The 12,997-nt window shown below is 37.1% G+C and overlaps 2 protein-coding genes across 2 annotated transcripts; one reads left to right on the forward strand and one right to left on the reverse strand.

The window, feature by feature from the left end:
- Window positions 1–551: 551 nt before the first annotated feature.
- On the reverse strand, window positions 552–6,310 carry LOC141829891 (uncharacterized). Its single transcript, XM_074717368.1, has 6 exons — window positions 5,989–6,310; window positions 1,854–1,938; window positions 1,641–1,770; window positions 1,246–1,539; window positions 1,072–1,173; window positions 552–980 (listed from the first exon to the last, which is right to left on the reverse strand). Exons 1-6 carry the CDS (start codon window positions 6,308–6,310, stop codon window positions 552–554), a joined length of 1,362 nt encoding a protein of 453 aa, XP_074573469.1.
- Window positions 6,311–9,329: 3,019 nt separating this feature from the next.
- On the forward strand, window positions 9,330–11,953 carry LOC141829342 (receptor-like protein kinase FERONIA). Its single transcript, XM_074716793.1, has one exon. It carries the CDS (start codon window positions 9,338–9,340, stop codon window positions 11,870–11,872), a length of 2,535 nt encoding a protein of 844 aa, XP_074572894.1. The 5' UTR covers window positions 9,330–9,337; the 3' UTR covers window positions 11,873–11,953.
- Window positions 11,954–12,997: the final 1,044 nt, after the last annotated feature.

Consider the following 12,997-nt stretch of genomic DNA (forward strand, 5'->3'; position numbering starts at 1 on the left):
TATGACTGATCTACATGGATAAACAAAAAAATATCTTAAAATCCATTTTGCCAAATTTCAACAGCGATATGAGAATTATCCTCTATATCAACAAGATAGCTCTCGAATGGTATTTCAACATGGTTAATGACACCTAATATCCATAGTCAATTCCAAAATACACTTTTTTCATAAAAATATAATACTAAAAGTAACTTGAGGATTCTGCTCTTGAGATGAAGCAATAGAACATGCATACTTGAAGCAATAGAATAAAGCAATAGAACCTGCAGTTGAGGATTCGAACCTGCATACTAAAAGTAACAGAATAAAGCAATAGAACATGCATACTAAAAGTAACAGAATAAAGCAATAGAACATGCATACTTGAAGTAGGATATATGGCCCCTCTTAGATACAGCTGTAACAAGTAGGAAAGAGCAACTAACCGGTCTTTGTATCTTTGTACATATCAAGATCAACACCCTCAAGCTGGCTAAGAACCATATTACAAGATACAAAAATACAATGATATAAAGTTACGTAAAAAATTCTACTTACCTCGCAGGCAACTACTGATCAGGGGCATTAGGGTCCTGAGTTTCATTGTTTAGGAAGTCTGCGAACGATTGAGTACAACCAGGTGGGAGTGGCGGTACACTCATGTTCTGTATCAATGCCCTCATCTCCACTAGTTGTTGATCGTGTGCCCTCTGCTGCGCCTCTAATGCGGATAGACGATTCTTTAAATCTTGATTTTCTTCTCTTAGCGATGTCACCTCAGAAGAGGATCCACTGGGACGACCTCTGGCTCTGGGAGCCATCTCACGATCATACACCACTCTCGCCTGCGACCCTAAACCGTAGAGGGTGGAACTCTTTTTCCTCCCACCCACCACATCATAGTAAATCTCATTTATTTGGTCGGTTGAGAGAGTCTGTCTCTCACCTCCCTCAACAGCAGGCTGAGACGCCTGCTCAAATCTGGCATTCAATTCAGCCTGTTATAAATAAGATAACATAACAATTAGGATTAAAAAAATAATTATTATAATGTAATGTTAAATAAAGTAAAAATTACAAATCTTATACCTCAAATGCCTGCGAGCGCCTATCGACAAATGTGCCATCTTTGGACTTATGTGTTTTCGAAAATATCTCCCAACAAGTAGGAGGTCGCTGTAACTCTTGCTCCTGCGTAAAAAAATACAAATAAGTCAAAATCAAATAATTACTAATACAAATGAATCTTGATTATAAACTTACTAAGTCCAATGTGTGCTCTACAATAGATCGGGATCCAGCTGTATGCTTTGAGGATCCAGTGCTAGGGCCAGCCAGCTCGGTATTTCTATTGGCTCGAGCTGTCACTGCATTTGACTGCCATTTTTCTGCAGCCCAGATGGCACGCCATGCATTCCAGATATCCTCTGGGATGAAAGAAGGTCTGGTTCCCTTTCTCCTGCATTTATACAGGAGGTCTTTGTATCTTGTGGCACAAACATCATTCCATGTTTCCTTGAATTCTTGCTCGTGCCCCTCCTCCCAAGTATATTTTTTCTGCCAAGGGATTAAATTCAGGTTTGAGTTCAGAACATATTTGAAAATGAAGATCAATAATTACAATGAGCAACAACAGTGCATCAATTAAAATGATTTACTATGAATTCATCGTAGTAAAAGTCCCGCATTTCCTTGGAGACATGCCTCCAAGTATGCCCTGATCGACAAACTCTTTCTTTAAACTTAGAAGTTATGTAGGTTGATACTCCATGCCCATCTGGAGTGAAACTGTATTAGAAAACATATAAATGTTAGACCTGTGTAAAAAAAAATTATATGAATGAAGAAAAAGTAATAACATAAATACTTACCACCCTGCAACTACTCGCAAAACAGTCCGGTAATTTCTTTCGACCGGGTGCTTTTGATATATTGCCTGATCGGACATATTTATATCTACAAAACAACATTACAATACAAACAGATTTTGATCATTCATATTTCCATCCTCTTAATCAGAATCGCCACCATCTACTACAACCTACATCTCTTTTCTACCTTCATGCATCCAATACACCTCCTCGTGTTGTCTTCTTAGCTTGCAAAAGAATTATATTGGGTGAAACCCCAAAACCTAGCTAGCTAGCTCAAACCCCCTTCCCCTTTAACCCTAGCTATTTAACCCTATTCAACCCCTCAAATGCATTTGTTTAATCAGTTATGCCTTCTTTTTGTGGACCAGATCACAAGTTTTTCTAATAACATAATTTAATTCTATTAAACCAAAACTGAAAAACCTAAATGAAAATTTTACCTGAGGAGAAGCCGGAGGAGAATAGGGAGAAGCCGGAGGAGAAAGCTTAAGGGGTTCGCCGGAGGAGACGGAGCTTGAGGAGTTCGCCGGAGGAGAGGGAGCAGCCGGAGTCGAAGCAGTAGAGAGGGAGCAGCCGGAGATGAAGCAGTAGAGGGAGGGAACGGGCAGACGGAGCAGAGAGGGAGCAGCCGGAGAGGGTTTTGGCTGGAGAAGAGAGGGAGCAGCCGGAGAGGGGGAGAAGACAGGGAGCAGCAGAGAAAACCTTCGCGAGAACGAAGAAACGCGCACGGAAAGAAAGGGCCGGCGGAGCCCTAAATTCGCGACTTTAGCGACGGAATATTATTTCCGTCGCTAATTAGCGACGGAATATTTAATTCCGTCGCTAGATTTACCGACGGAATATTATTTCCGTCGCTAATTAGAGACGGAAGTTAATATTCCGTCGCTAATTAACGACGGAAAAATAAATCCGTCGTAGAATATTTGATTAGCGACAGAATAGTAATTTCCGTCGCTAAAACTAGCGACGGAAATTAATTCCGTCGCTATTTCCATCGGTAAAACCAGTTTGTTTTGTAGTGGATTAATATAATTAATAAATTATATTTTTACACTTCTTGTAACTGAAATAAGTAATATAAATATATAAGAGAATTTCGGCTCAACGCTCATAGGAAATATATGACTTCTCAATCAAGTTAATCGAGAAGTGAATATACCTCTCGTGTCATGGAACTCAATTCTAATTGTTATAAAAGATATGAGATTAATTATATCAGAGTAATGAGGGAAATAACTCTATAAATATATAACTCTTTACTCTAAAATTCGAACGAGCTTTCGAATATTTGTGTGTGCCTAAACTTCAAACAAATTGAGATGAAATTTTTCTCACAGGGTGGATTGCAGGTCGTTCACCCTATTCTTATGTGAGGCATCTCACGGGATGGATTGTAGGTCGTTCATCATATTTTTATGTGAGACACTTTTCAAATGGATTGCAGGTCGTTCATCCTATATATATGTGTATGTTTGTATATGTGCATTCACATAATATATTTCGTATTGGGTGGATTGCGGGCCATTACAATATGAACATACAATACATCTTTTTCGGATGAATTACAGGTCGTTCATCCGATTTATGCATGTATATGTGTATACATACGATGCTTTTTATTACGAGAGGATTGTAAGTTGTTTACTCTTATATATGATGCATCCTTTTCGAATGGGTTGCAGGTCGCTCACTTTGAGAATTTTTATTTATACATGATGTGTTCATATTAGGTAGAATGCAGGTCATTCATCGTTACTTGTATGATACAGCATTGTTGAGGATGTTATATATGATTCACCCACTCAACATGCTATGCTGAGTAATAGATAAAATAAGACTATAATGTGTGTAATGTTGAGAAATGAGAAATTAAAGAGAACTACTTAATATAATTCAGAAGACAATATTAGATGAATGTTAAGGAATAATTAGAAATGATGTGTTTGTATTAGGTGGAAGGCAGGTTGTTCACCTTTCCCTAAATAACACGTTTTAGATGAGTAGATTATATGTCGTTTACGCATTCAAGAAATCATATTGAGTAATCGAATAAAATAAGATAATAATGAGAACGAATGATATTAATTAAAAAAAAGAAAGAAAAGACGAATGATATGGAACTTTTAAAAGATATATGATGTTGTTGATCTTTTTATTAATATTTTCATGCATGTCTTTCGTATCTTCATTGTGCACTTTGTGTTCACTCTCTCTTTTCTTTGACTTCAGATTAATTGTTAAGATATATATATAACACTAAGAGAGTTATTTCGGAGGTATGCATATAGTCAGGTTATTTAGTTTTACTTTATATTTTGCTCCGACATTATTATAGTTTACGCACGGTGAGTGAAACTAGCATTGCGGCAAACTTAGTTCGTGCGGGACATGACAAAATGTTTTACGGGAAAAGCAGGACCGGCCCTGGGCCAGGGCAACTAGGGCGATTGCCCAAGGCTCATAAATGGATAGGGCCAAGGGCCGGCCCTGGTTGAGGGGAGAAAGCGCAACTTTTTGAGTCATAGCGAGCATTGGAGATCTTATCGAATGGCTGCTGTGGGGAGCACATGGCGACGGGTTGGGTGTTCGATGGCTCGTCACGTCGTCGGGATGGGGGGTGTCTTTAATGGACGGTTGGGTGGACGAATTGGCCCGCAAGGCGGTGGAATGGACGGACTCGATGTGATGTTATCTGCGTACGGAGGCCGATTAAGACATTCTGCTTGGCTGACGTGTGAAGATATTTTAACATAATCATTTTCGAAGTATGTGAATGCTTTTTGAGTGAACTAAATTTAAATTCCGAAAAAGAAAAAAAAATCTGGTTCGCCAGTGGAACTCCATCAGTTTTATGCCTATTCTTTAATTCTTAGTTTAGAATTCAAATTTTTTTAATTTGTCAATATTTATAAATTTATTCAAATACATTTTGTCAAGACAACAAGAAAATTTATGCACTGTGTTTGTTTAGAATATTGAATCCTCAACCATCTATGATGATGAAATTAGGTGAAAATAGTAATTCACAACTCATATATAAGTAACAACGACTATTTTTTAGCTTAGTTACTGTATTCGTAGGATAAGTGATTTTTTTATTTAATATAATTTAATGAGGAGAAATCAAATTAAAACTGAACAATTTAATATGTATGATAATTAATATCTTATTTTATAGTTTGCCAAAATAATCAATAATTAACTTTGTCAATTTTTATAATTTTTGTATTTAAGGTAAAATAATCATTTTTTATCAATTTAGTAGAAGTCATTATTCCATTAATTATTTTATAAAATACTTTAAAATTAATTTATTGTGTTAATTTTAGACACTTGTTATTTTCTTATTTTTAGGCATTATTTTACGAATTACGACTCTTGGATTGAAGTAGGAGTGTAATCAAATCGAACTTAGCCGAACAGTAAGAAGCTTAAGGATTGAAGTAAGCATTATTTTATGACTCTTGGATTGAAGTAGGCATCATTCACCAACTTCATGCTTGCAATTTATGTTTTTGTTTCCTTTTCTTATTTTTAGCCATACAGATTTTTAAATTTCCTCGTTATATATTTTCTCTTGTGCATCAAAATATTTTTCTTAATATTTTGACATGATGAAGTTTATACCTTTTGATGGAGTAGACAAGGAAATATTATGAGCGGTTATCAAAAAAATTCAATGTTCGATGACGACCTTCATCCAGTTTGAAACTTTTCACTACGAAGAAAAAAAAAGAGTATTTCAATGAAATTTATAGTGGCAATTCAAAAAATCTTGATTTTTTTGTTCTTTTTTTATATGTTTTAAATATTATTTAGAGTATCGTTATCCTTTTAAATAAAAAAATTATTCCTTTTTATCTTAGAACTCTAGTTGCTTGAAGAGTATTGTTTCGTATAAAAAAATTTTATCTTGGACTATTATTAATTGAAAATTATAATTTATCAAATTTTAAAAATTAAATATGCTACTGTGTTAGGGTCCAAAAATTATAATTTCGCCTCTGACCCTTGTACAACCAGGACCGGCTCTGGGGAAGAGCCAGGTCGCTCTGAGCCCCCCCATCTTCCGATGAGTTCAGATAAAAACCTCATTTCTGTTAGGTTAGAAGATTCTTGAGATGTTAATTACTCGCTATTAGCATATGCTTGTGCTTGATGGGCCTCCGGCCCTCAGAGTCTGCTGCCATTGGCTTCTCCTTGTTCGCGGTCGTCTTTCCCTCCAATTTGCTGCTCGAACGAGCACCTGATGGGTTGCTATCTTGATGCCTGCCTCTGGCGATCGGCAAGGAAGACTGTTGCTTGCGGGACGAACTCGGCACTGGAGCGATGACCTGTGAGTTCGAATCGGTACACAAAGCAGGTGTCGGCCGGCGCTTGATCCCTGCCGCGCGGCGTCGGGGAGCTCGGACGGCTCGAAACACCATTGGGTCGGTAATTTGCGACGGGACCATGGCCAACGGATGCGGATCGGTCCATGGCTGGAGGCGAGGGTGCTGTTAGTCCCCGATGGATTGGAGTTATAGGATAAAATTGTGTAGTTGTTCTCTTAAGACTGCATGGATTAGAGTTCAGAATTTTGAAGAATATAATTCACTCTTGAAGCTTTTCCAGTCGAAATTGATCTAGCATTTGCTTTGCTACTTGTTGCTGCTTTGGGTGTCACGAGCATCTAAAAAGCGAAATAGAGGGGTTTCAGGAGCAAGGAATTCTTTAAAAACTTTACTGAAAACACCATTGTTTAAAGATAAAACACATCCAGCATAACAAAAGGAATTCTTTGCGGGAGCTGTATTATCCAAGATACCCTCGTTAAAATCCCTTTTATTTAAATTTATGAAAATTTAAAATAGCCTTTATTCTCACCGGAATATCCACTAGAACATTCCTCCAACGCTTGGGCAAACAGCTGCCTGAATAACTCTCATTGGCACCGGCACTGGCTAAAATATAGAATATAATTATAATTAGATTGACTTATTTATTTTTAAACTTTTGATTATAATAATGGAATGTTATTACTAGTTGAATGTTTTATTTTATATCGGCATGATTAATGTAAAAGGAATAATTTTTTTTATAACGGAATGGTGTAATTTGTTTAATAGTGAATTTAATTTATATGTTTTATTTAATATTTTTTATTTTTTAATACATATACATCTTAATATTTTTAATTAGACTAATCCAGTTGACACACATTAACTAATCTTTATTAAGATTGATCGACTCTAATTGGTTTATCTTTGTATTGTGATGTAAAAGATTTTTTTGCCTCCGAAAAATATCCGAAAATGAGTTCATAGTGGAAATAATGAATTCAGAATAGACCCTTAGATTAGTTGTCTCAAAAAGATAGATATTAAGTATAATTCTAGAGTTGTGCATGTGGAGTCACGTTTGAATCAAAGTTCCCGCTGTCTATTCAAACGATAAGCACGACATCCGAAAAGCGATCAAAGTTATTCATCCCTTAGCTTCCACGGGTCCTAATATAATCCACATCGATGTGTGCAATTTAAAGGGTACACCGACATATGGTGGAAATAAATACTTTATCACTTTTGTTGATAATAATATAAAATATTATTTTGTGTTTCTTCTCAAACGCAAGGATAAAATTATTGAGAGATTTATTTTTTATAAGAATGAAGTTGAAAATTAACTTAATAGAAAGATTAAGATGGTTCGAAGTGACGTTTGTTGAGTTGTGTACTGAATATAGGATCAGACACGAAACAATAGCTTTCTATACTCCTTAGCAAAATGATATTGTTGAATAAAAGAATTGTACTTTGAAAGAGATGACGAATATTCTTCTATTGAACTCTAGACTATCATAGGACATATAGAGGGAAGCTATGCTACAACTAATTACCTTATAAATAAGGTACCCAGAAGATAATAAATAAGGACTCTTATGAGTTTTGAAAAAAAGACAATTATCCTACAAATATTTAAGAGTGTAGGGATGTCTACCTAGTCTAAAAACGATCAAGATAAGATAAAAAATTATTGATTATATATTTATTAAATATGCATATAATAATAGTGCATATAGGTTCTTTATATATCAATTTCAAATTTTAGAGATATACAAAAATTTGATTATTAAATTAAAAAATATCTTATTTGTTTTTTAGCATGTGTTTCCATATAAAAATTGAGAGGAAGCAACTTTCTCAAAATGAGCAAATAAACCATAAGAGAAAGAAGAAAATGATAAACCAATTAAGATTGAGCTTAGGCGAAATAAAAAAATTGGACGAAAAAATCATTCAAAATAAATTTTATCACTTTCATATTAAAAATAATCTCTAAAATTATTCAGAAACAATAAACTTCCTAAAGAAACTGGATGACATCTTTTAACAGAATAGACTTACTTTTCTTTCATTAGACCATAAAATAAAATCATATTCTTTAAAAAAAATAGATTGTTTGTTTTATTGTTAAGAAGAAAACAAACAGGTTGTTCTTTTAATTATTTTTATTTTATTCCGTGAGAATTGTATTGTGTGAATTAATAATCGTAATGTCGATCGTTTTTCTTGTCCTTTCAATTATAATTGGCCGACATGTGAAAATTCAAAGGAGTGGGATTTGGTTTGAATGGAAGTCAAATTGATTGAGACTATACAAATAAAATCCATCTCAATTTTGTGAAATCATATATATTTTTCTTTTTTCTTTTAAATAAACGGACATTATAAAACAAGGTTTTAGTTGTTTTAGTGATCAAGGATCTTTCTAGTAAAAAGACAGAAAAGTATTCAGCGTGATATTAAATAGATTGATTTGATATTAATATGGAACCTCCAAGTCGCCCTTAAGTCTCTCCTTTTTGTCCTGTTACCTGTCAGTATAATCGTTAATCGAATTAATCCCCGTCAAACAATTTAGCATATTAAACTTTAAAATTTTATCATTATTCAGATAAGTTAATTAGTCTAAATCCACGACCCGCATGGGTTAACTCGTGATGGACTTGAATTGGCCTGTGAGTCAAAAAAAAAATTATTTATTTATTTTAAATTTTAAAATTAAAATAGAAAATTTAATAGATTAGTGATTTGATCTGTTTAAATCATAATTCAAGTTTAAAAATATATAATTTAAATTTATAATTTTTATTATTTTTTATTTTTTTGATAAATCCGTGGGTTGATCTGTCTAACCCTCAATTTGTTTTGAGTTGGATTAGTTGAAGATTTTTTAAGGTTAGAGCTCCATTCCCATTTTTTAATGGGATTTTTTGGATTGTTCATCTTATTATGGATTAGTCCGTTTGACAGTTACCTACTAGTGGTATTAATAAAAAATATTATTTAAAATTGGAAAAATCATCATTGGCAATTTAAAATGATCATCAAGACCCCCTTCGATCCTATTCCATTCCTTCTCCGACATTTTCGTTTAGCCTCGTTGCAGAGTAGTGCAAAGACCAAATCTTGTTCGAGGTTTTGAGCTTCTTTTCTGCCATGAAGAACCCTCTGATTCCTCCCCGCGCCCTCGTCTGTGCTGCTTTCATAATGCTGCTATCAGTGGCTGCGGACCGTAAATCCTCAATCCTCCTCAACTGCGGAGCTCCAGCGCCAGACTCGGACCTCGACGGAAGAAGTTGGACTCCTGACTCCGGTTCCGAGTTCGCTCTCCCCTCGAGCAGTGAGAGTGTCGCAGCTCCACAGCAAGCTTCGTCGGTGCCCAAAGTTCCGTACTTGACGGCGCGGGTATTCACTTCCCCTTCCACCTACTCCTTCCCTCTCGCCGTCGGTCGGGTATTCCTCCGCCTCTATTTCTACCCTTACAATTACGCCAACTACACCGCCACCGACGCCTTTTTCTCTGTCACGGCTGGCCCTTACACCCTCCTTCACAATTTCAGTGCTTCTCTTGTCGCTGATGCTGTAAACTTCGACTACATCACCCGCGAATTTTCCTTGAATGTGTCCGCCGGCGTCCTGAACCTCACCTTCACCCCCTCCTCCAGTTCCGATTCTTTTGCCTTTATAAACGGTATCGAGATTGTGCCCATCCCTGACATCTTTGGCTCCGCCAACTCTATCCTTATCACTGATAATTATGGGAATTATATCCCTTATGAGATTGATCCAGAATGGGCTATTCAAACTGTTCACCGGCTCAACGTGGGTGGTCGCGCAATATCCCCCGGCGAAGATGAACTGTTCCGCTCCTGGGAAGATGATTCAAAGTATATTTTCGGCGCTGCTTTTGGCGTGACATACTCAAATGATCCAAACGTGAGCATCGCATACCCCCCTCAAGTTCCGACTTACATTGCGCCGACTGAAGTCTATGCCACAGCTAGGTCAATGGGTCCAGATGCAGGAGTGAATTTGCAGTACAATCTTACATGGATTCTTCCAGTGGATGCTGGCTTCTACTACCTTGTCCGCTTTCATTTCTGTGAGATACAGTATCCCATGACCAAGATGAACCAGAGAGTTTTTGATATCTTCATTAATAACCAGACAATGCAGAAAGATGCTGATGTTATTGCTTGGAGTGGCAATATAGGTGTCCCAGCATACAGGGATTATGTGGCGTTCACCATGGGAAGCGGGCAGATGGACATGTGGGTTGCTCTTCATCCTGACGTTGCAACGAAACCAGAGTATTATGATGCCATCCTAAATGGGCTAGAGGTCTTCAAGTTGCAAGACATCGGCAGCAACAGTTTAGCTGGTCTTAATCCAGAATCGGTTAGCCATCAAATTGTCGACGATCCTAACAGGGATATGAGCAGGAAGAATCATAAGGTTGTTCCTGCTATTGTGGGTGGGGTTGTTGTCTTGCTTGTTGCTTTTTGCCTAATTCTATTCTGCAGGTGCCAAAGGAAGAAGAAAGTCATCACTTACCAGGAAACTTCTAGTTGCTATGCCTCGCCAATCCCTTCTAATGTTTGTCGAGATTTCTCCATTGCAACGATCAAGGCTGCCACAAAAGACTTTGATGAGTCTCTTCTTCTCGGGGTTGGTGGGTTTGGGAAGGTCTATCTTGGGGAGATCAACGGCATGGGCATGAAGGTTGCAGTCAAGCGTAGTAACCCAAGGTCCGAGCAAGGTGTCCATGAGTTCCATTCTGAAATTGAGACACTCTCAAAGCTCCGGCACATACACCTTGTCTCTTTGCTTGGCTGCTGTCAGGAGAACTCTGAAATGATCTTAGTCTATGACTATATGGCTCGTGGAACACTTCGTGATCACCTCTATAATTCTCAGAAGCCACCACTTTCATGGAAACAAAGACTTGAGATTTGCATCGGGGCTGCACGAGGCTTGCATTACCTTCACACAGGCGCAAAGCATACCGTCATACACCGAGATGTCAAGACCACAAACATATTGCTAGATGAAGAATGGGTCGCCAAAGTTTCAGACTTTGGACTTTCGAAAACTCTCCTGACCTTGGATGACACCCATGTCAGCACAATGGTGAAGGGAAGCTTTGGTTACCTTGATCCTGAGTACGCCTGGAGTCACCGGCTCACTGAGAAATCTGATGTTTACTCTTTTGGGGTCGTGTTGTTTGAGGTCCTCTGTGCCCGGCCTGCTCTTATGCGCATGCTACCAGATGAACAAGTGAACTTGGCTGATTGGGCAGTTCACTGTCATAAGAACGGCAACCTTGTCGACATCATCGATCCCTATTTGAAGGGTAGAATGGCTCCAGAAAGTTTTGACAAGTTTGCTGAGACTGCGGAGAAATGTGTGGCTGATGCTGGGGTGGACCGACCTTCCATGGGCGATGTCCTTCAGAACCTTGAATTTGCCCTCCGGCTCCAGGAATATATAACTGAAAATGCAATACCTACTTCAATGGTGGAATCAAGCACGACAACCACTGTTTCCAAAATGATCAGAGGTCGGAGCTTTGCTAGCGTGGCGCTGCCGTATAAGAGATCCCACATGTTGTCTTCTCACAAGTCTCTGATAAGAGCTGATTCTTATCCGCTCTTGACTTTTGGATTAAACATAGAGGACACAAATGGATAAGCCTTTATCTATGCATCGAAGTTGGTACTCTAAGTTGACTTCAAGTGCGTGAGATGATACAAATGATACAAGTTTGTGCAATTTACTTCTCATTGTGTTTACGCTTTTTCACTAGATTTAAGGATGTCTATATGGTCAAGCAATGGAACCATATAGTAGGTCGTTGTACAATCTATTGGAATTTACACTTCTTATTATCACCTCAGATTGGTGTATTTTGTATTTACGAGCATGTTGTACAATCTATGGTTAATTTCATGTTTGCTTATCAAGTGTTCCCTGGTGATGAAGCTGAAATCTGTCGACGACGTGGATGCTGAAGTTGAAGTGGACGTGAAGTCCGCCCTGCACAGAATGATAAGCGTAAGTCTTATACTTAGAATTCGCCTTCTCAGCGTCGGTCCCATGACTACTGTGAAAAAATAAATTAAAAGCTATAGTTGATCATTATGGAGGAGGGCAACCTTATTTCGTCAAGATTCGACCTTGTCTACAAATCTGTACCGCACTAACCAATTGAACTATGCCTCAGGGGCATAAATCTTATACATGAATTAACAACAAATAATAATTATCATTAAGATTAAAATGATCTAATACATATTACATGAAAGAGAGTTTATATTATTGGATATGGATTCAATGGGTAGATTAAATAATTTGATTTGTTAACATTAATGGGCAGTAAATGGATTATTAGTTTTAAGTAGATGATCCCTACAAGATGGACCAAGATATACAAGGAGGAAGTCAAATTTGATTTGGATATCTTGCCTTTGATTTCTTCTTCTTTCTCCTCTCTTCCCCATTGAGAGGGAACTAATTTGATTGTTGTCCATTCGTGCAAAAGACTCCATTGCATTTGCTTGATCTTCTCTTACAATAAATAAGCCGAACAATAGCTTTAGTGCTAGATTCAGATCAGCATTTGGAATGTTATTATTTCAATTCTGTTTTGTTTTGCCTTTATAGATGATGATAACAACTGTAAATATATATCATTGATTTAGTTTGATGTATCTTATTGCTTTCAATTGATATCAGAGCTTACGATTATTTTATCATCATTTTTTAAGGCATAAGGACCTACTATTGATGTCTGACTATTACATTTTAAGCCAAATA

This window comes from Curcuma longa, chromosome 5, assembly GCF_044706935.1.
Source record: "Curcuma longa cultivar G26 ecotype Majalengka, Jawa Barat chromosome 5, ITB_CL_G26_1.1, whole genome shotgun sequence".
Taxonomy (NCBI): domain Eukaryota; kingdom Viridiplantae; phylum Streptophyta; class Magnoliopsida; order Zingiberales; family Zingiberaceae; genus Curcuma; species Curcuma longa.